A 21,989-nucleotide genomic window follows, 5' to 3' on the forward strand; every position below is an offset into this window, starting at 1 on the left:
CATAGGCCTTTATTCCCAGTATAAGAAAGGCAGACTATCTTTAATTTGCTAATTTTGCCTGAAAGCTATCAACAGAGACTGAGAAATAGTTTTATTTTTTTCAGTTTGCTTTTCAATTAAGATATTTTCCTTTTTATTTTTTTCCCTGACAAGCATTTATTGAGTAGTTAGGTCTAAAGCTTAGTTAAGCTAGGTTGGGGATAGTGAACAAGGTTTCTAATAGCTGTGAAAGGGGACTGTGATAAAAATATCCAGAGACTGAAGGAAGTGTGAGTCCAAGTTAAAATCTAGAGAAAATATAATATATAGAAAATACATAGAGAAAAACACACACTTTCAGTGTCATTTGTTCCCAGTGTTCAATGGCTTGCTGACAGTGGTAAAAGGAAGTTGTCCCCTAATATCCCTTTCCCCTTGTCTACAGAATAATGGGACTTTTAGTTGGGCTCATTGGCTCTAAGAAAAAGAGATATTTCAAGCCTTGGTTGTGCTTAGGTATGACTGAATTTTGGATGGAAAAATATGAGGAAGTAACACTACTAAATTTCTTAGAAGTGTTCTTAAAGGAAGGATGTATGTTCCTTTTTCCTTCTCCCCACTAGTTGGAATTCAAGTGGTGATGGTGGCAGCTGAAGCAGCCATCTTGGGCTGTAAAATGATTATAGGAATGAATAGCTGTGCGATAGAGCAAAAGAGAAACTTATGTCCCCAACAATCATGGAGGACCTTACCACTTAGTCCCTCTATCTGGACATTCCCGTAAAGAGAAGCAAGCTTCTGTTTTGTTTACATGAATTAGAAGAAGGGTGGGATTGAGGGAGACCATATTTTTTATCATTCACAGTCAAATCTTTTCCTAACTAATACAGAAGGAATTAGATAGATGCACAGAAGAGGGCTTGGCGATCCTCATGCTATCCTTTTGAAGTAGAGAGAGTTTAAGCACCATCAACACTTCACTTGTGGAAAGCTCCTTCAGAGAGGTTAAGTTCTTCCTTCCATCTTCCTTCTATTTGATTTCCTGTCACTTCTTTCCAGTGCAGGTTTCCAGCAGGTACAGTCCTCGTCTTTGAACACTGTGGCAGTTCACAGTACCTAACTACATTTTGCCTTTTGGTCTTATATGTTCTGTAGACTGTGAAAACTTCAGGATGGAGAATGTCTCTTTCTTAAACACTTCTCCCACTTATGCAAGACAAAGCATTACATTTCACGGAATTCCCTAGATGTCCAGTGGTTAGGACTCTGAGCTTTCATTTCCAAGGGCCAAGGTTTAAGCCCTGGTTGGGGAACAAAGATTTTACAAGCCAAGCCACATGGTGAAGCCACGAAAAAAAAACAAAAACAACACGCCATAAACTCCATAATTGAATTAATCTGGAATACAGTTTTGAACCCCACCCATTTAGACATTCTCTTCTTTAGAGAAAACATCTCCATAGGAAATTGAATTGTAACAGTCCTGTAATAAGGACTATTTAACTTGAGGAGGGGAAAGGGAATTTTGCGGAGTCCATCAACTCTGCAATGTTTTGTATGTGGGAATATGAGCTTTCATCTGGAGGGAAGGTCCAAAGTTTTCATCGGAATTTAAAAAATTTGTGACACCCCTTCCCCCACTGGCTTATAGCAAAAAAAGAAAAACACCGACAAACATTGGCTAAAATGATACCCTAAATGATAATAAAATTAGTTGTAGGATACAGGTAAGGAATAGGCTAACTTAGACAATTCAGTTTATAAAGAAGATAAATCTACAAATAGATCTACACGTTTTCTATATGTATAATTAATTTCTTAAAGCAGGATTAACTTTCTCTCCATGGTTTCAAGGAGTGACCTTGAAGCCCAACCAAAGAAGCACTAAACTGAAAAGATAAAAAATAAATACACTGAGAATAAACTTAAGCAATGCTTTATTGTGACCACAAAGCACCAGTTCAATATGGCATTGACACACAGAGACTGAACAAATGTCTCTTTGAACAGAGATGTAGCAAGCCCACTTTTTCAAGTTCTTAAAAACAAGTACTCAAATAAGAAATCAAACAAAGCATTGGAGCAATTAAAAAAATATTACACCATCATGAAGGAATATATATATAGAAAAATATTCTGTACTGGTAACAAGGCTTTTTGATCTATAACTCTTGGCAAATTTCTTCAGAAACAAATTATTATAAATACAAACCATAATGTGAAAAAAAAGTCTTCTTCAGAAACCAAGAATCAATTTAAAAGCAGATCTATGCAGAAAATACCATTAACCCCCATGAAGCTAACTGAAGATAGATGGATATCCCCAAAACACAACAGAGTTTCTCTTTCCAGAGCTACAGTTCTGCTCCTAAAGGGGCCATGATGTACGTCCATCTCCAACATGGCAGCATATCCCAGTGAAACCTTAATAAGGTCAAGTGGAGGACCCTCTATAAAAAAGGGTGTTGGCAATTCCATCCAAATAACACAAGCTCTAAGGAGCAGAGGACTCCAAGGGAGGTGCAATCCCTTTCTCTTTTATCCCCCTCCCCAAGTTTTCTTGCTTTTGATCTTTCCTGTTACAGTCAGTTACACCTGTAACTGGAAGATGTTCATTCCATTCAGTTCTTTTTTCAAGGAATTTGGGAAAGTAATCTATGAAGAAAACCCTCCTTGTGGGGAAGGGTATCTAATCTCATCAAAGACCACTCTATTTGACTAGGTCAACAAGGTAAACCATCCTGTTCCCATGTCCTCACTCCTCCTGGCTGAGTTCAGGTTAGCCGATGGATTGCCTAGTCTATCCCATAGGATAACGTTTCATTTGATTGAAATTCTTTACATATACACATGTATGTATTCTGTTTACAAAGTTTCATCACATGAAACCAAATTCTTTCATTATGTATTTTTTGAGGTCCAAGACCCCAATTTGACTACTAGGAAGAGTTGTGCTTTAAATGCTTTGTCTGAAGAGGTTTTACATGATACTCGTAGATTTTCAGAGCAGGCCCCAGTTTTAACTGAAGTCCTGTCAACACATCATTTCTTGTCATCAGTAGCAGGGATTTTCCGTCAATTTCCTATAATGGAAGCAGAAGGTAAAACCAACATGTAAGTCCAAAAGTTCAAGGATAATGAAGAAAAACGGAAGGTCAAAGGAAGAAGTTTTTGTCTCCACACTAAAAACATTACTATTTTTTTAAAACTAGTGCCCCAAATGTAATCTTCTATTTTTATCTTCCATCTTCACCATTTATTTTGGAGTTAAATATAATCTTATAGCTGATCTTGTTTTCAGATCACATCATAAATGTCACATCTTAAAAAACTGACAGCAAGCCTGGAGTATGTACCCTGAAGGATCAAAGACGAAGCTTCTGAAAGGAAGAATGACACTTTACATTTATAAAATATTAGTGAAGTTTAAGAAGAATTTTTGTCTATTTAATTCCTAAAATCACTCCATAAATTAGGACACGCAGGAATTACCAACTTAATTTTATAGGCAAACCAAGGATAAAGGCAAAAAGTTAGCTTGCCCATAAGTTACGAAAGAATGGCACAGAATTTGAATTCCCATCTGCCTACAGCCAAAGCCCATGTTCTTCTCATAACTCACTTCTGTTTCTCTTGACACTTAGAATCAAATCTGTGTTGTCTCGATGGACCAATGGGGGCCAGAGTCAGGGTTTCGGAAACCTTTTCAATCAGAACAATGGGCATTGGAAAAATGACCCACTCTCCGAAAACTTCTTTCCTGCCCTTTAAAAGGAGAACCATCCTGCTTCAATCCGAATATCAACTCTCATGCTACCTACGTCGTCTTAGTGGAGCCTCAAGGATCCAGATAAGGCAGCGAGGGGCAGGGCTGTGCCCACCGGAAATTCCCTTCCAGATTCTCCTTACAGTCCACGGCCCCCGTCCTCTCAGGTACCCAACCCCGTGGACTTCTACCGTGGAGACTACAAAACTTTGAAATGACATAAAAGCAAGCTTCTTGTGAAAGAGATGAGGACCCGAAATATAGAAAGTAGTTTGAAACCTTTGGAAAAGAAGCACTGAGAAGAGCACTGAATACAACCTTATCTTTGTTATTGTGAGGCCTTGCTATGCTACGTCCAAGGAAACCTGGGTTCACGAGATGGACCAGCTGCGCATGCTCAGTAAACTCCACACAGCTGTACATGATTTTACCCGTCCGCCCGCCCGCCCCGCTCCCACCCACCCCCGACCACTGGGCAGACATGGAGAAACCGTGTGCCTCTGCCGCTACGTAAAGCTGTGACTCCCTCCCACACTGTCCCCAAGGGGGCCATTCCTTCAAAGCCTCTCATGTATATCGCCAGCTGTGAGGAAGATGTGCTCTGAATGTATGGGAGAAACAGCATTGAAGAAACACCCACTTTGTGACCTTAGGCAAGTCCATTGCTCTATCTCCTCAGCTGATAATATGGAATATTAAATTTGAGAGGATTTCATTTACAATTATTTAAGGACATAGGAACTGACTTTCCAATCTTAATTATTTTCCATTTAGGCAGCTAGCAATCCCAAAGACTGTCCCATCAGCAAAACCTACAAGCCTGAGAGTTGGCAGATGACCCCTGGCTCCTGGACACGGCAGTAGCAGCTCTGGGCATTGTGAGGGCACAGGAATCTGAATCACAGGTTACAGCAAAGCTCATGCTCTACCTCATGCCCTGAGATGAGTAGGGATTCACTGGGGATGCTTCACACAACAGCAAAGCCTTCCCTACTCTCCATTTTTCCTTTGCTGCTGCTTGCCTGTACTTAACTTACCACATATTTGAAACAGGCACCAGGAAGAGATGATAGTGCTTTCATTTCTATACAAGAAAACTTCCTTGACTAACTGAAAATGAAATTTTTTATATCTTTGTTGGCAAAAAGTCCTTCTACAACTCAGCATTTCTGTCAAAAGCCAAGTTCGTCTATGAAAATGCTGAAATTTGGATTTTATTTAAGACAAAATGGAAAATTATGTTTCACGCTCCAATTTGATTTTCCTTTGTCTGGTAGCCACACTGCAGTTCACCTCGGATGAGGGTTTGTAAAAGAAAACTCCATCTGGAATTTCTCATTTAAAAATTTTTGAAATGAACAGAATTCATATGTATAACAAAACTTAAACCATAACTATTACAGCTCAACTGAAAGGGAGTAAAGATGGCATAATGGAAATGGGATCTTTCAGGTCAAACTGCGGACTGAACTCTGTCTCCACAACTTATTGTGTGGCTCTGGGTAAGGGACTTAAACTTCCCTGAGCCTCAGTTTCCAAGCTTGTAAAATGGAAATAAACCCCTGAAGGCTTTGGGAGGTTAAAAAATGATTCATGTAAGGCACCTAGCACAGTGTCTGACATACAGGATGTTCTCAATGATTACTAAGTGGAAAAGTATAAGCTTTGATAGAAATGGGATGTGTTCCCATTCCAAACCCATCTTCTGCTTCCTTTCTGGACGTGCTCTCCCTGCCTGAAAGCTACCCTTTGCCAATGGGATGCAGGCATATTCTTGTTCAACTTCAGAAAATCCACTGAGATTTAAAAAGTTCGAAGACTACATAAAAATGTGTCTTATAAAAATCACAAACATAGGAAAGTTCCCTATTTTAGATTAGATTAAGAAAGCTAATCATTTGTTATATAACTTCTATAAAAGCTTGCAAGGCAAATGAAGCCCAAATTTTGCCAGTCAGCACAGTATACTAGAATGGCATGAGACTGGAAATCAGAAGACAGAGGTGTCTAATGCAGACTCCATCAGTAACTTTCCACAAGGAAATGATCCTCTGGAGTGTAGTTGTATTATATAAATGAAGGAGTTGGAGTGTGACCAGATCCAGTTAGACAAACAAAAACATCCCATGATTTTGTCTTAATCCAAAACAAAAATATAATTCACACCTTGGGATTTTGTTTATATTTCTGTGTTAAGTGGTAATCATTTGTTAGTTTCAGTGAAACTTTTTACATTGCTTCTGTTTTCATGTGGAATAACCAAGTGCCTGCTGTGAAATAACACTCAAAATGCTTGCCTACTTAAGTTCATGAAATACCCATGCATGAAAGTAAGATTTAGAGATGACAGGTGTAAATTTCCAATAAGGGCAAGAACCTAGATCTAAAAATAAATGAGTAGAATCAATAGATGTTACAGCTCAGTAGATAAGCCTGTATTTTAGAGTGAGACACTATCGTATTGCTTATTAGGTTGGGCCTGGGGCAAGTTACTTAATCTCTCTAAGCCTCATTTCCTTATTTGTATGATGGGGGAAAGCAGTACTTCACTGCTGAAAAGATTATTGAGATAATAACACATGTGAAGTGGAATTCCTGACTTCTACTGAGCATTTGATAAAATGCTGGCTAGTTTTTAAAGTATATTTAAGCAATCTTCACCCATTTACTTTTCACTCTAACAACATTAATCTATATATAGGTGACTCTTTCAACTAAGCCTAATTGTGATATAGTCCATTGGAAATGTATGGAGAGAAAGATGATGAGGTCGGAAGAGAAGAGGGCCATCAAGACAGAGGCAATGGCTATCAGCAAGGTAGGGTAGAAAAAAGAAGTCAAGAAGAGAAGTCAGGGGGATTTGTGATGGTAGGACTCTGTACACCTCTCAGAAGGCCATATTTGTGGTGGTCTCCAACAAACGCCCTCTTCCAACAACACAAGAGAAGGCTGTATACATGGATATCACCAGATGGTCAACACTGAAATCAGATTGATTATATTCTTGCAGCCAAAGACGGAGAAGCTCTATACAGTCAGCAAAAACAAGACCAGGAGCTGACTGTGGCTCAGACTATGAACTCCTTATTGCCAAATTCAGACTTAAATTGAAGAAAGTAGGGAAAACCACTAGCCCATTCAGGTATGACCTAAATCAAATCCCTTATGATTATACAGTGGAAGTGAGAAATAGATTTAAGGGCCTAGATCTGATAGATAGAGTGCCTGATGAACTATGGACTGAGGTTCGTGACATTGTACAGGAGACAGGGATCAAGACCATCCCCAAGGAAAAGAAATGCAAAAAAGCAAAATGGCTGTCTGGGGAGGCCTTACAAATAGCTGTGAAAAGAAGAGAAGCAAAAAGCAAAGGAGAAAAGGAAAGATAAACATCTGAATGCAGAGTTCCAAAGAATAGCAAGGAGAGATAAGAAAGCCTTCTTTAGTGATCAATGCAAAGAAATAGAGGAAAACAACAGAATGGGAAAGACTAGAGATCTCTTCAAGAAAATCAGAGATACCAAAGGAACATTTCATGCAAAGATGGGCTCGATAAAGGACAGAAATGGTATGGACCTAACAGAAGCAGAAGATATTAAGAAGAGGTGGCAAGAATATACAGAACTGTACAAAAAAGATCTTCATGACCCAGATAATCACGATGGTGTGATCACTGACCTAAAGCCAGACATCCTGGAATGTGAAGTCAAGTGGGCCTTAGAAAGCATAACTACGAACAAAGCTAGTGGAGGTGATAGAATTCCAGTTGAGCTATTCCAAATCCTGAAAGATGATGCTGTGAAAGTGCTGCACTCAATATGCCAGCAAATTTGGAAAACTCAGCAGTGGCCACAGGACTGGAAAAGGTCAGTTTTCATTCCAATCCCAAAGAAAGGCAATGCCAAAGAATGCTCAAACTACCGCACAATTGCACTCATCTCACATGCTAGTAAAGCAATGCTCAAAATTCTCCAGGCCAGGCTTCAGCAATATGTGAACCGTGAACTTCCAGATGATCAAGCTGGTTTTAGAAAAGGCAGAGGAACCAGAGATCAAATTGCCAACATCTGCTGCATCATGGAAAAAGCAAGAGAGTTCCAGAAAACATCTATTTCTGCTTTATTGACTATGCCAAAGGCTTTGACTGTGTGGATCACAATAAACTGTGGAAAATTCTTCAAGAGATGGGAATACCAGACCACCTGATCTTCCTCTTGAGAAATTTGTATGCAGGTCAGGAAGCAACAGTTAGAACTGGACATGGAACAACAGACTGGTTCCAAATAGGAAAGGGAGTACATCAAGGCTGTATATTGTCACCCTGTTTATTTAACTTATATGCAGAGTACATCATGAGAAATGCTGGACTGGAAGAAACACAAGCTGGAATCAAGATTGCCAGGAGAAATATCAATAACCTCAGATATGCAGATGACACCACCCTTATGGCAGAAAGTGAAGAGGAACTCAAAAGCCTCTTGATGAAAGTGGAAGTGGAGAGTGAAAAAGTTGGCTTAAACCTCAACATTGAGAAAACGAAGATCATGGCATCCGGTTCCATCACTTCATGGGAAATAGATGGGGAAACAGTGGAAGCAGTGTCAGACTTTATTTTTCTGGGCTCCAAAATCACTGCAGATGGTGACTGCAGTCATGAAATTAAAAGACGCTTCCTCCTTGGAAGGAAAGTTATGACCAACCTAGATAGCATATTCAAAAGCAGAGACATTACTTTGCCAACAAAGGTCCGTCTAGTCAAGGCTATGGTTTTTCCTGTGGTCATGTATGGATGTGAGAGTTGGACTGTGAAGAAGGCTGAGTGCCAAAGAATTGATGCTTTTGAACTGTGGTGTTAGAGAAGACTCTTGAGAGTCCCTTGGACTGCAAGGAGATCCAACCAGTCCATTCTGAAGGAGATCAGCCCTGGGATTTCTTTGGAAGGAATGATGCTGAAGCTGAAACTCCAGTACTTTGGCCACCTCATGCGAAGAGTTGACTCATTGGAAAAGACTCTCATGCTGGGAGGGACTGGGGGCAAGAGGAGAAGGGGACGACAGAGGATGAGATGGCTGGATGGCATCACTGACTCGATGGACGTGAGTCTGAGTGAACTCTGGGAGTTCGTGATGGACAGGGAGGCCTGGTGTGCTGCGATTCATGGGGATGCAAAGAGTTGGACACGACTGAGCGACTGATCTGATCTGATCTGATCTACTGTCCCAGATAGAGTACAGGGGGAAAGAGGTTCAGTTTAGAATCAGAAGACTTAGGCTGTAAGCCAGACTCTGTGGCTTCCTGGTTCCTCCTTGTGGAGCATTTGGCCCATTAGTCCCTTCTTCTGTGAAATGAGAAATTTGGACTAAGCAGACCCTGTCCTGCCATGCAGGAGACCCTAGTTCGATTCCTGGGTCAGGAAGATCTGCTGGAGAAGGGAAAGGCTATTCACTCCAGTATTCTGGCCTGGAGAATTCCATGGATTATAGTCTATGGGGTCTCAAAAAGTCAGACACAACTGAGTGACTTTCACTCACTCACTCAGACCCTGTCCATTCCAATTCAACACATTCTCAGATTCCAGTTCTGTCTGGGATCAGCACCAGACACACCAGCCTCAGAGCAGTCTCCCTATGAAAGAACACGGCAGCAACTCCTTACCCATGGCGTGGAGGAATCTGATGAAACAGATGTTCTTTTCCCCTTTCGGTCTTTTGGCTGACATTTTCTAGAACTTTCTTTATAACCACTTTCTTGCCATTCACTATCTGGCTGTAAGTGGTGACCAGTTTGAAGTTTCCCATTCCACTGCTTATGAAGGGTACAAATGTCCTGGAGGAAGGGGAATTTGGCCCAGAGCCCGTGGATACAAAAGTGGAAAATCCTGTATCCGGGATGGGGGTCACATCAAAGAAGGAGGAGCGGAATCTCCTGGCCCCTCCCACACTGTCAGTGGGAAAACAGCCTCCTGAGAAGAAGTCTTGATCTTCAAAGATGCTTTGAAAGTCACAGTGTGGCCTTGCAAAGCGCAGTTCCTCCTTCAAATAATCCTTGTCCCTGCCATCTCCTCTGTTTTCCCTTTTGATGCAGTGCCTCCTGGTGTTGTCATAGTTGTCTCGTTTCTTGGCATCTGACAAGACTGCATAGGCCTCTGCTATTTGTTTGAACTTCTCCTCAGCTGCCTCCCGGTTTTCTGAGTTCTTGTCTGGGTGGACCTGAAGCGCTAACTGGTGATAGGCCTTCTTAATATCAGAGGAGGAAGCATTTTGAGGCACTCCTAGGACTTTGTAGTAATTCACCATATTTCTTTAAAGGACTCTTCCTCATCAAGACAGAATGTATTATCTGAAGAATTTCCATAAAACTTCAGAAAGGAAGATGGTGAGCTACAGAAGTCTACACTAAGGCCTTTTGAGTCTTATTACATGGTTCTTGGGACAAAACTTCTTCTTGAGGAGAATTCTTGAGGAGGAATTCCTCTTTGGGGCTGATATCCTCTACACTGTCCCCACGGCCGCCCCATTGTCTGCAGCTCAGCATAGGTGGAGTGATTATGAGCTCAACACTCTCAGCCAGTGACTATCAGCTGATGCTGTGCTTGTCTTGCAATCCTACTGGTGGAAAATTTGGGGTGGGCAGTATACATATTGGAGGGACTTCATCTAGTTAAAAACACTGAGCAGCTTGTTAACAGAGAATGTGTGGCTCAAAAAGAAATCTATCTCATTCATTAAAGTAACAGTCGGAAGCTGTTACTTTAACAAATGAGGTCTTGCATTTATATTATCTATGTGCTGTGCTGTGCTTAGTCACTCAGTCACGTCCGACTATTTGTGACCATGTGGACTGTAGCCTGCCAGACTTCTCTGTCCAAGGGGATTCTCCAGGCAAGAATATTGGAGTGGTTTGCCATGCCCTTCTCCAGGGAATCTTCCCAACCCAGGGACTGAACCCAGGTCTCCTGCATCACAGGCAGATTCTTTACCAACTAAGCCACCAGGGAAGCCCAAGAATACTGGAGTGGGTAGCCTGTCCCTTCTCTAGGTGATCTTCCTGACCCAGGAATCGAACTGGGGTCTCCTGAATTGAAGGTGGATTCTTTACCAGCTGAGCTACCAGGGGAGCCCTGTATCATTTATATCAAACACAAAATCCATGTTGGCTCATTCTGCAGGCTAATGCCTTCAGTAATGTAATGGATATCTCCTTGTGGATATCTGCTTCTGGTACAAAGTGGGTGATAAAGGGCTCTATTACACCAAAAAATCATGTACACATTTCTGATGAAGCAAAGGAACAAAACTCATGTCATCAAATGAGGAAACTAGGTTACAGAGATTTCTGCCCAGATAAGAAAGAACAGATTGAAGGAACAGAATTAGAAGTGAAGACTTCCATGTACAGTCAGATATGGCTTCTTCACTTCAGCTGTTCTCTTAAAGTTAGCCTCTCTGGACTTAAAGATAGAACTGAGTATTGGTGTTGCAACAGCCAATGCTTTAAAGAATGGCTTTAAAGCTCAAGTGTAGCAGGGCCGCTCTTTTTCCCAGGGCACACAACTACACATTTTCCAGACTTTCTTGCAATTAGGTGTGGCCGTGTGACCACAGTCTGGCCAATGACAAGTGAAAGGATGACCTCTCTTCAGCATGACCCATAGAACCACCCACATGTGCTCCTTCTTGCTCTTTATCCTTACACCAACTGGATGTCAGTTCCCAAGTGATCTTAAAAGTGTCCAGCTGAAGATGACAGAGCTCCCATCAGCCTAGGACCTTGAATTACAGTGAAGCAGAACACCCCCCAACCAATCTCCTTAGACTACAGAGTAAAAATCCTCTACTGTAGTTAAGCTATTATACCCATTTTCATGACGTCTGCTCTTAGTACACCAACCATTTCAATCACATCACCTATGTCATCAGCCAGGAGCGCCCCACCTCTGTAACACTGAAGGTCCAATATCTTCATCTCTCTCCCACTCCTCCCTCCCATTAAACCCACTTTTTTCATCTCTTTCTCCTTCTCCAGGGTAATGTGTCACCTGCTGACTCCTCTTTTGTATCAAGTCTGCACACATTGGGTGGCCCTGGGAACCATTTTTTTTACATGCTCTAGAATCACCCTCTATGGTTGAGTCCTCCATTGTGCCCATGCCATGAACACTCCACCCAGGAACAATTTAGCAATCAATCCAGGTTCTCTGATTCCTATACCTGGTGCAGTGGGGATGAGGATAGGGGTGGGAATCAAGAAACCATGAAGATAAACACTAAACATGTGCAGTATGCCCATCTTGGCTGGGTCAGGAGAATATATCAACAGTTATTTTATTTGTCCTTGCTCAGCTCCCTTTCCCTTTCCTCTTGGTGGCCATTCTTAACTTCACTACTCTCTCCTCTAGCTCCTTGTTAAACCTCTACCCATCCTATCCACTGTAAGCAGAGAAGCTTGCCTCTTGGTTAGTAAAGAAAAAAAAAAAAAAAGCAGAAACTGTCAGGAACTCCCTGAATGTCCCCGAGGGAAAGGAACATCTCAGCTGTTTCTGTACACATGCTTTCCTTGCTCCCAGAGCACGGGAAGGACAGAGGACGATGTACCAGTCTTGATCAGAATTAACCCCTTCATGTTCTTTTTAAAAATATAATAGTTGAATATTTTATCAACCAAGTTGAATCATGTATATTACCTGACATTACATTTTATTGCAGTAAAATATGAAAGAAAAGTGAAAGTGTTAGTCACTCAGTTGTGTCCGACTTTGTGACCCCCTGGACTGTAGCCCACCAGGCTCCTTTGCCCATGGGATTCTCCAGGCTAGAATACTCAGTGAGTTGCTATTCCCTTCTTCAGGGGATCTTCCCAACCCAGGGATCAAACCTGAGTTTCCTGCATTGCTGGGAGATTACCTGTCTGAGCCACCAGGGAAGCCCAATAAAATATATATAACACAAAAAAGACAATTTTAACTATTTTTAGGTGTACAATTCAGTGGTGGCATTAGTTATATTCACAATGTTATGCAATTATTGCCACTAATTTTTAAACTCCTCCATCACCAAAGAGAAACCCTATGAATCAATAACCCTTCCTCCCCTACTAGCCCTTGATAATCTCTAACCTGGTTGTATGTCTATGAATTTGCCTATTTAAGATATCTCATATAAACGGAATCATATAATATTTGACTGGCCTATTTCACTGAGCATAATATTTTCAAAGTTCATTAATCTTGCAACTTGTATCAGAACTTCATTCTTTCTTATGCATGAATAACATTCCTTTGTATGTTCCTTGAGGGTGGTGGTTTAGTTGCTGAGTCATGTCTGACTCTTTTTTGCTACCCCATGGACTGTAGCCTGTCAGGTTCCTCTGTTCACGGGATTTCCTAGGCAAGAATACTGGGGGAAGTGGGGGTTGCCATTTCCTGTTCCAGGGGAACTTCCCAACCCAGGGATCCAACCCATGTCTCCTACACTGCTTTACTGCTAAAACCACCAGGGAAGCCCTCTATGTTCTAGACCACATTTTATTTATCCATTCATCTGTGCATGGACACTTGGGTTGTTTCTACCTTTTGGTTATTGTGAGTAATGCTGCAATGAGCATTTCTGTACAATTATCTATTTGAGTCCCTTTTTTCAGTTCTTTTGTGTGGAATTGCTGGGTCATATGGTGATTTCTTTTTTTTCAAGCCCTTCTTGATAGCTCAGTGGTAAAGTATCCACCTACAATGCAGGAGACGAGACACGGGTTCAATACCTGGGTCAGGAAGGTCCCATGGAAGAGGAAATGGCAATCCACTGCAGTATTCTTGCCTGGAAATAATCCCATGGACAGAGGAGCCCTGTGGGCTACAGTTCATGAGGTTGCAAAGAGTTGGACAGGATTAGGTACATGGTGATTATATGCCTAACCTTTTGAAGAACTGCCAGAACTGTTTTCTGTAGCAGCTGCACTATTTTATATTCCCACCAGTGATGCACGAGGGTTTAAATTTCTCCATATCCTTGTCCCTCCACCCTCTTTGATCTCATCCCTTTCCTATCCTCAGGGATTTTGCTTCATTGAACTGTTCTAAATTTCATTCTGTTTTAAACTATCCAATTATTTTGGCTACTTCCCTGCATCTAAATAAGTATCCTCTCTTAGAAAAGAGCCCTCATGTCTATACAACCCTCCCACTGCTGGTTCTCCCTCCACTCACCTCCCATTCACTCCTCTACTTGAAGGAAAGTGTCCTCCACTTCCCAGGCCTCCCCTCAGCTCCAGTGAAACCCTACTGTCATGAGCTGACCTGCTGGGTCAATCTCTACATCCATCCATTTATTCCTCTTAAAACTCTTAAAACTGACCTCTTGAATGAATAAGGAAGATGTGGTACATATACACGATGGAATATTACTCAGCCATAAAAAAGAATGAAATAATGCCATTTGCAGCAACATGGATGGATCTAGAGATTGTCCTACTGAATGAAGTCAGACAGAGAAGGAGAAATATCATATGACATTCTTTATATGTGGGATCTAAAAAGAAATAATATAAATGAACCATACAAAACAGAAAGAAACTCACAGACTTAGAGATGAACTTATGATTGCCCAGAGGGAAGGCTAGGAGGAAGGGATAGTTAGGGTGTTTGGGATGGATGTATACAGTGCTATACCAACAAGGACCTGCTGTGTAGCATATAGAACTCTGCTCAATGTTATGTAGCAGCTTGGATGGGAGGGGAGTTTGGGGAGAATGAGTACACGTATATGTATGGCTGAGCCCCTTTGCTATTCACCAGAAACTATCACAACATGCATGGTTAATCAGCTCTACCCCAATACAAAATAAAATGTTTAAAAAAAAAAAAAAGAAAAATAACAAACCTCTCATAGATGTCCTGGTTAATGGGATGATTTTGCAACTAACCAATCTAGAAATCTTGCAGTCATCAACCAAGCCTCTTCCCTCTCCCATTTTGAGCAGTGAGCTCAATCCTGGTGCTAAGGCAGAGAACTGAAACAGGACAAATCTTCATCCTCCATTGCCAATGATCCACTAAATTCTTTGACCATCTTCCCTAGACTTTCTGTTTCTGCCTTTCCATCCCCAGTGGAACAATTACAGCTGTGTTTTGTCTCCTTGCTTTCCATCGACAATAGACTGATCTTTGAAAAACACAAATTTCATCATGGTACTCCCCACTCAATATCCTCCAGTGGTTCCTAGTCCCTCTCAGGCAAACAGACTGTCTGTTATCTGGACCCCTATTTATCTTTCAGTTTTATCCTCAGGGATTCCCTGCTCCATATCTCTTACTTCAAGGTACTAGGAGTTTTCAAGATAAACTATATTTTTTCATGTCCCCATACCTTTGTATCTAATCCCCCTTCTGCCCAGAATCTTCCATGCTTCCTTCAAATGATTCTTATGCCTACAAGGCTTTTGGGTGGCCTTATTAAAGTAAAATGAAATACTTGTAATAATGACCATTATTTTACTTAATAGTTTTATATTTATCTTCATAAGTATTAGAAAAAGCTATAACTACTATAGAAACAACTGAACAAGTGAATAAGCCAAAGAAGCACCATGTACCTGGCTATCTTATAACTTCTCATTTCAAGCAAATGATTTAAAAATCATTTGGGGTTTTGGTTTATAGAAATCTATTCTATTTCATTCAATCAAAAAATTCAGAAGTTTCTTCTCAGTTTTGCTTTCCATTCTTTTGGATGTTTTCTTATTGCTAACATTACCCATTTGTTTTTTTAACTCTTTCTTTTCAAAATTTTTGTGGGCTTAAAGGACATATCAGCAGAGTTTGAGTTGCCACTTCCCCTGTTTATTATGCTACAAAATAGTCTAAGCATTTCAGAAGCCTTCAACTGTTAAGAAATATCATGTGTCAAAGCACCTTGAATACTTCTAGTACTTGGTATTATAATATGCTAACAAGGTAATAAAAGTTAGTTCCAATTTGCGGGATTTTAACTGGTCTAATTCAGAGCTGGATTTACCATAAAGCTAATGAAGCTTAAATTTTGTCTTAGCAAATTTGTATCATAATTTTGTACTTTTATTACAAAAGAAGGCTTTTATGATTGTATAATCTTGACCCCTTTCTCCCGCTACCTCCACAAACCTGGATGTGTCTTGGGTCTGATTAGAAGTGTCTGTCTAGAATCACTACAGTTGAAGTCCATCTGACCACAACTTAGGACACAGAGTAGGTCTCAGAGTTGCTCTGACTGGCTTGTCTACTTTACTGCTCCATCTGAGGAGGTTAGTGTTACTTGGCAATTTGTAGCAATAAATTATTTTATTTATAGTTAGTAAGTCAGTCGGAGAAGGCAATGGCACCCCACTCCAGTACTCTTGCCTGGAAAATCCCATGGACGGAGGAGCCTGGTGGGCTGCGGTCCATGGGGTCGAACAGAGTTGGACACGACTGAGTGATTTCACTTTCACTTTTCACTTTCATGCATTGGAGAAGGACATGGCAACCCACTCCAGTGTTCTTGCCCGGAGAATCCCAGGGACAGGGGAGCCTGGTGAGCTGCCGTCTATGGGGTCTCACAGAGTCGGACACGACTGAAGTGACTTAGCAGCAGTAGTAGCAGCAAGTCAGTGGCCTCAGAAACATTACCAAAAGTTAGTAATAAGCCATCTGAAAAGAATGATCAGTCCTGGCATTTCAGATGAACAGCTTTAACAATCAGTTGGACATTTCACAGTGAAATACTGTTCCAGTCACATGGTTTGGGGAATGTGAGGAGATAATGGAGTAAAACTAGTCACCATGAGTTGCATATTATTTTGTCATGATACTCTGAAAAAAAAAATGATCTTAGTGATATATATTATTCTAGAAACAGAGTCAGTGATGTCGCTCACTTGTGAGTCTGAGGATCTGAACGATATGAGTTGTGTGACAGTGACTGAATGGCAGCTCTCCATTTCTATCTTCTTCACATACATTCTGAGTGTGCGAGTCAGATAAAGAAGACACGAAGTGACTACCCTACAACAGGCAGGTAGGGTCCAGTTGGAGTGATGAATTTGCTGTGATGGCCTTAATTGAAAACTGAAAGCACCATCAGAAGCTTCTCAGTTAGCCTTCAGAGTTTAACAAAATAAACTTTATCCTAAATGTTCTATGTAAGGAAGGTGGAGGTGCCTCTGAATGAGTTAGTCAAGAAATTCTTTCTTAAAAACTAAACCCTTAGGAAAGTAAAATTCCTAAGTTACCTTTGACTCTTGAAAAGCAAGTGACTTACATCCCTGGGCAAGTGCCAATTTTTTTATCATCTAGTTGTGCCCTGTGTTGTGCATTGAAAGCTTACTTCGTGAGGGCCAGCTGAAAGGTAACACTTGAGTCTTAAAGCAGGAACTTGAGCAATATTCAGCTTGTTTAACTCAACATTCATCAGAGAAATCTGATTCCCAGAAAGGCCAACCCTGTAGGGTCTTCTAATGACCATGAGTTGATTAGAAGGAAAGAAACCAGGAGTCGTGACTCTCACTCATATCCTTCACACCACAGCCTAAGAGGTCTGAATGCAGGAAGACACTTGGGGAAAGAGCCACCACACTACCATGTTGGTGGGAATGAGAGACAGTGTTGGCAATAGCTGTAATCACTGCCTTGTCTAGGAAGGGATCCCAGTGCCTCCTCCTCTTATGGGCCAGTGAGTCCTCTGGGGAGCAATGTTAATGAGGCCAGTGGGCCGACAGAGAGCCATGTCACTGGTCATGACAGAATGGCCAGAGTAGGAAACGACCCCAAACATACACACTGTTGACAGTGGATCCTTGGTGCAGGGGTGTGGAGGGGACTGGGCAGGTTCTTAGGCCTTCCCTCTTGATAATTCTTTTGGTCTGTACTTGTGGCTCACACAGAAGCTCAAAAGAAGTTGATCAAAGGAAAACCTGATGGTGATAACTGCACCAGTGGGAAACTTAAGGGAGATAATTATTAGGTGTCAGTGTGCTTGCATAGAGAAAAGGAGGTTACACAAAGATCCCTCGGCTAATCCAGCTGCCCCTCCATACCACAGGAACATGGGACATCCCTGCACTTTGGACAAATCAATGGCCTGACCTCTTCCAAAGGAACATGCTGCTAGAAATCCACCTCTTAGTCTGGTTGGTACAACAACAGGATATCCAGTAATATATTGTGAGACCATACCAAGAAGGTGGACATTCTCCTGAAAGTCAGCACATGTCATGGTGGACATGTCTGGTGTCAGTGTCCATGTCTTTGTCAGCTTAGGCTGCTGTAACAAGACACCAAGGATCAGGTGGCCTAAACAGCAGAGATTTATTACTCACAGTCTGGGGGCGGGAAGTCCAAGATCACAGTGCCAATATGTGGCTCTTGGTGAAGGCCCTCTTCCCATCTTGCAGATGGCTGCCCTCATGCTATATCCTTACATATAACACAGAGAGAAAGAGCAAGCTCCCTTTCCAGGGCATTTACCCCACCACGAGGGTTCCAGCCTCAAAACTTCATCTAAATCTATCTCCTGAAGGCCCTCCTTCCAAACACCATCACATTGCAAGTTAGGGTTTTAAAATGAATTTGAGGGGGACAAAAATTCCATCCATAACAGCCAAGAAACTAAGCTCTCACACCAAGACGTGCTGCGTTTGTCAATTGCACTACCCTTTCTGAACCTGCCACTTTCTAAGGTGGTTTAGAGGATGCTCACTTTCCTGGCCTGTTTCTATCACATGGAAGGGCAGAGCCTACCCTATGGAGATTTAAGGATGTGGCCATTCTTTTTCTCTCTCAGCTGCTGTGACCTAGAAGTGCCTAAAAGGGTCCTGTGTTTGGGCCGGGGATAGCCTGTAGTCTTCCCGTCAGGGATGAATGTGGTGAGTGACTGCTGACTGCTTGGGGTTCATTTCCAGGAAGATCACTGGAGGTGAAACACTGAAGGCCTCTGAAGCATGGTGATGGAAGAGGATAACATAGCAGAGGATCCTGATCCTCAGTCCTCGTGAAAAACACAGCAGCTGCTGGTCTTGTCAGCCTGAGTCTGGCCAGTGGTTGCTTCCTTGCAAAGTTTACCTCATTTAATGAGAAGAGGAAAGATATGAGATTCAAAGTAGGAGGAAGATTCAAGTCACTTCCAGAGAATAATTCAAGGCGGATTCTTTTCCTTTCCAATTACCTTTCCATAAGAATGAAGTAACTTGAGCATCTAGACCATGCTTGCAAAATTCCACTCCCTCAGGAATTCATTTCTCAGGCTCCAGAGTTGAAGAAACAAGACAGTGTTCCTTTCCTCCCTTGAAGGACTTCTGAATGAGATGCATTGGGGAACTGTGTCCCCTTTTGACTCCCATGTCACTGGTGCTAGACTGATGTCATTCCTGGGAGAAAGGGCCTGCTCCTGGGCAGAGCTCAGAGCTTGCCAGTTCCATTTCAGAGTCTGAAAGGCCCAAAGAATACCCTCCACCCCCAGTCTGGGCCATCTGCATCAGAGGAGTCTGAGCAAAAGCTCCTTCTGAAAAATGCTTTTGGGCAGCTGGGAATCTGGCCAAGAGACCTTTTAGCTCAGTTCTTTTTTTTGTTAACCTTTCATAATATTATTTAAATTTAATTTTAGAAGTGAGTTATTCAACTGCAATGACACAAAGGGACATTATAACATTAGACCAAAACAAAATAGGTTTCAGCTGATCAGCCTTCCACTCTCCAACCGCAGTTATTTCCCCCCACAATTTTATTATAAAAAATTTCAAACATAAAGTTGTAAGAATATTATAGGGAGCACCTGTATTGCCACCACCTAGATTCTACAATGAATATATTCCACGCTTACCGTATCATATGTCTATCCATCTACTCATCCCTCTATGCAACTGTGAGTCTGTATTCTGATGCATTTCAAAGTAAGTTGCATAATCAGTATACTTCTCCCCTAAATACTTCAGTTTGTATACCATTAATTATTTTTTATAGGTCTTTTACTTTTGAGGAAACATTTACTGGCTGTGTAATACACAAATCTGAATCATCTGCATATGTTTGTGCATAAGCAGTGACCAATGCATATACCCATAACCCAAAGCTTTATCAAGATGCAAAATGCTACCACCCCTCAGAAAGTTCCCTCATGCTCCTTCCTAGTCATTCCCCTTTCCTACCTACCCAGAGGCGAGCACTGTCTGATTTTTTTTCTATCATTAGTGTATTTTCCTGTTTTCATCCTTTATCTAAACAGAACTGCTGTGGTCTGAATGTGTTCTCCCCCAAATTTGTATGTTGAAACCAACCCCGCAATGGATCTTGAAGGTATTAGTAATGATATTAAGAGGTGGGCCCTTTGGGAGACAATTATTAATAGATGATGAGAACAGAGCCCCCATGTGTATCTGTGCCTTAATAAAAGCGGGCCCAGAGAGCTTGCTCATCCCTTCCTCTGTGTGAGGACACAGCAAAATGATGGCTGCCTAGGAAGTGGGCCCTCACCAGACACCCAGTCTGCTAATGCTTTCATCTTAGACTTCCTACCTGTAAAATATGAGAAATAAATATTGTTTAAAAGTTACACAGTTCATGGTATTTTTGTTATAGCAACCCACATGGAATAAGACAAAAACCATTCAGAACAAGCTCTTTTATGCAGAGCTTCTCTCATTCAGCATAATGTTTTAAGACTCATCCAAACTGTTGTGTGTATCAGTATAGTTCATTTTTATTTATTCCACTGTAAATTCTGAAAGAGATGGGAATACCAGACCACCTGATCTGCCTCTTGAGAAATCTGTATGCAGGTCAGGAAGCAACAGTTAGAACTGGACATGGGACAATAGACTGGTTCCAAATAGAAAAAGGAGTATGTCAAGGCTGTATATTGTCACCCTGCTTATTTAACTTATATTCAGAGTACATCATGAGAAATGCTGGACTGGAAGAAACACAAGCTGGAATCAAGATTGCCGGGAGAAATATCAATAACCTCAGATATGCAGATGACACCACCCTTATGGCAGAAAGTGAAGAGGAACTCAAAAGCCTCTTGATGAAAGTGAAAGTGGAGAGTGAAAAAGCGGGCTTAAAGCTCAACATTCAGAAAACGAAGATCATGGCATCCAGTCCCATCACTTCATGGGAAATAGATGGGGAAACAGTGGAAACAGTGTCAGACTTTATTTTTCTGGACTCCAAAATCACTGCAGATGGTGACTGCATCCATGAAATTAAAAGACGCTTCCTCCTTGGAAGAAAAGTTATGACCAACCTAGATGGCATATTCAAAAGCAGAGACATTACTTTGCCAACAAAGGTTCGTCTAGTCAAGGCTATGGTTTTTCCTGTGGTCATATATGGATGTGAGAGTTGGACTGTGAAGAAGGCTGAGCGCCAAAGAATTGATGCTTTTGAACTGTAGTGTTGGAGAAGACTCTTGAGAGTCCCATGGACTGCAAGGAGATCCAACCAGTCCATTCTGAAGGAGATCAGCCCTGGGATTTCTTTGGAAGGAATGATGCTGAAGCTGAAACTCCAGTACTTTGGCCACCTCATGCAAAGAGTTGACTCATTGGAAAAGACTCTGATGCTGGGAGGGATTGGGGGCAGGAGGAGAAGGGGATGACAGAGGATGAGATGGCTGGATAGCATCACTGACTCGATGGACGTGAGTTTGAGTGAACTCCGGGAGTTGGTGATAGACAGAGAGGCCTGGCGTGCTGCGATTCATGGGGTCGCAAAGAGTCGGACACGACTGAGCAACTGACCTGATCTGATCTGATCTGATCTGATGGCTAGACCACAGTTTGTATATTCAGTCTATTGATGGACACTTGGGCTTCTGGTTTTGGACTATTAGGAATAAAGCTACTTGAACAGTGATGTGCAAATCTTTGGTGGACATATGCTTTCATTTCCCTTGGGTAAACACTCTGGAATGAAGCTGCTAGATCATGGGGTAGATATATGAGTGTTTTTTTACACTCCCACTAACAATGTAGGAGAATGTGGTTGCTCTATATCCTCATGAACATTTGCTATCAGTTTTTCTAATTTTAGCTGTCCTGGTGGGTGTGAAGTGATTTAAGCTGTTATTCTGGCAAATTTTCCAAATTAACAAAAAACACATATGCAGGGATAAAGTTGAAGGAAAAAACTGGCTGAAGGAAATCTACAGATTAGATTTATTTATGATATTAGAGAAGTGTACTTGTCTATATACGATATTAGATATTTATTAGAATACAAGATATATATCTCATTAGAAAA

General features: G+C 41.5%; 1 protein-coding gene across 3 annotated transcripts in view; it reads right to left on the reverse strand.

The window, feature by feature from the left end:
- Positions 1-1,899: 1,899 nt before the first annotated feature.
- Positions 1,900-21,989, reverse strand: part of SAMD13 (sterile alpha motif domain containing 13) — a 53,489-nt gene continuing 33,399 nt past the window's right edge. For 2 of the 3 annotated variants that reach the window (XM_006070871.3, XM_006070872.3), the window contains exon 4: positions 1,900-3,062. In XM_006070871.3, coding sequence (XP_006070933.1) covers positions 2,919-3,062 — 144 coding nt within the window. In that variant the 3' untranslated portion in view covers positions 1,900-2,918. Of the gene's footprint in view, positions 3,063-9,400; positions 10,197-21,989 lie in introns of those variants that run through there. The other variant, XM_025288383.2, reaches the window with a different exon arrangement.

The sequence above is a fragment of the Bubalus bubalis genome, chromosome 6 (assembly GCF_019923935.1).
Source record: "Bubalus bubalis isolate 160015118507 breed Murrah chromosome 6, NDDB_SH_1, whole genome shotgun sequence".
Lineage (NCBI taxonomy): Eukaryota > Metazoa > Chordata > Mammalia > Artiodactyla > Bovidae > Bubalus > Bubalus bubalis.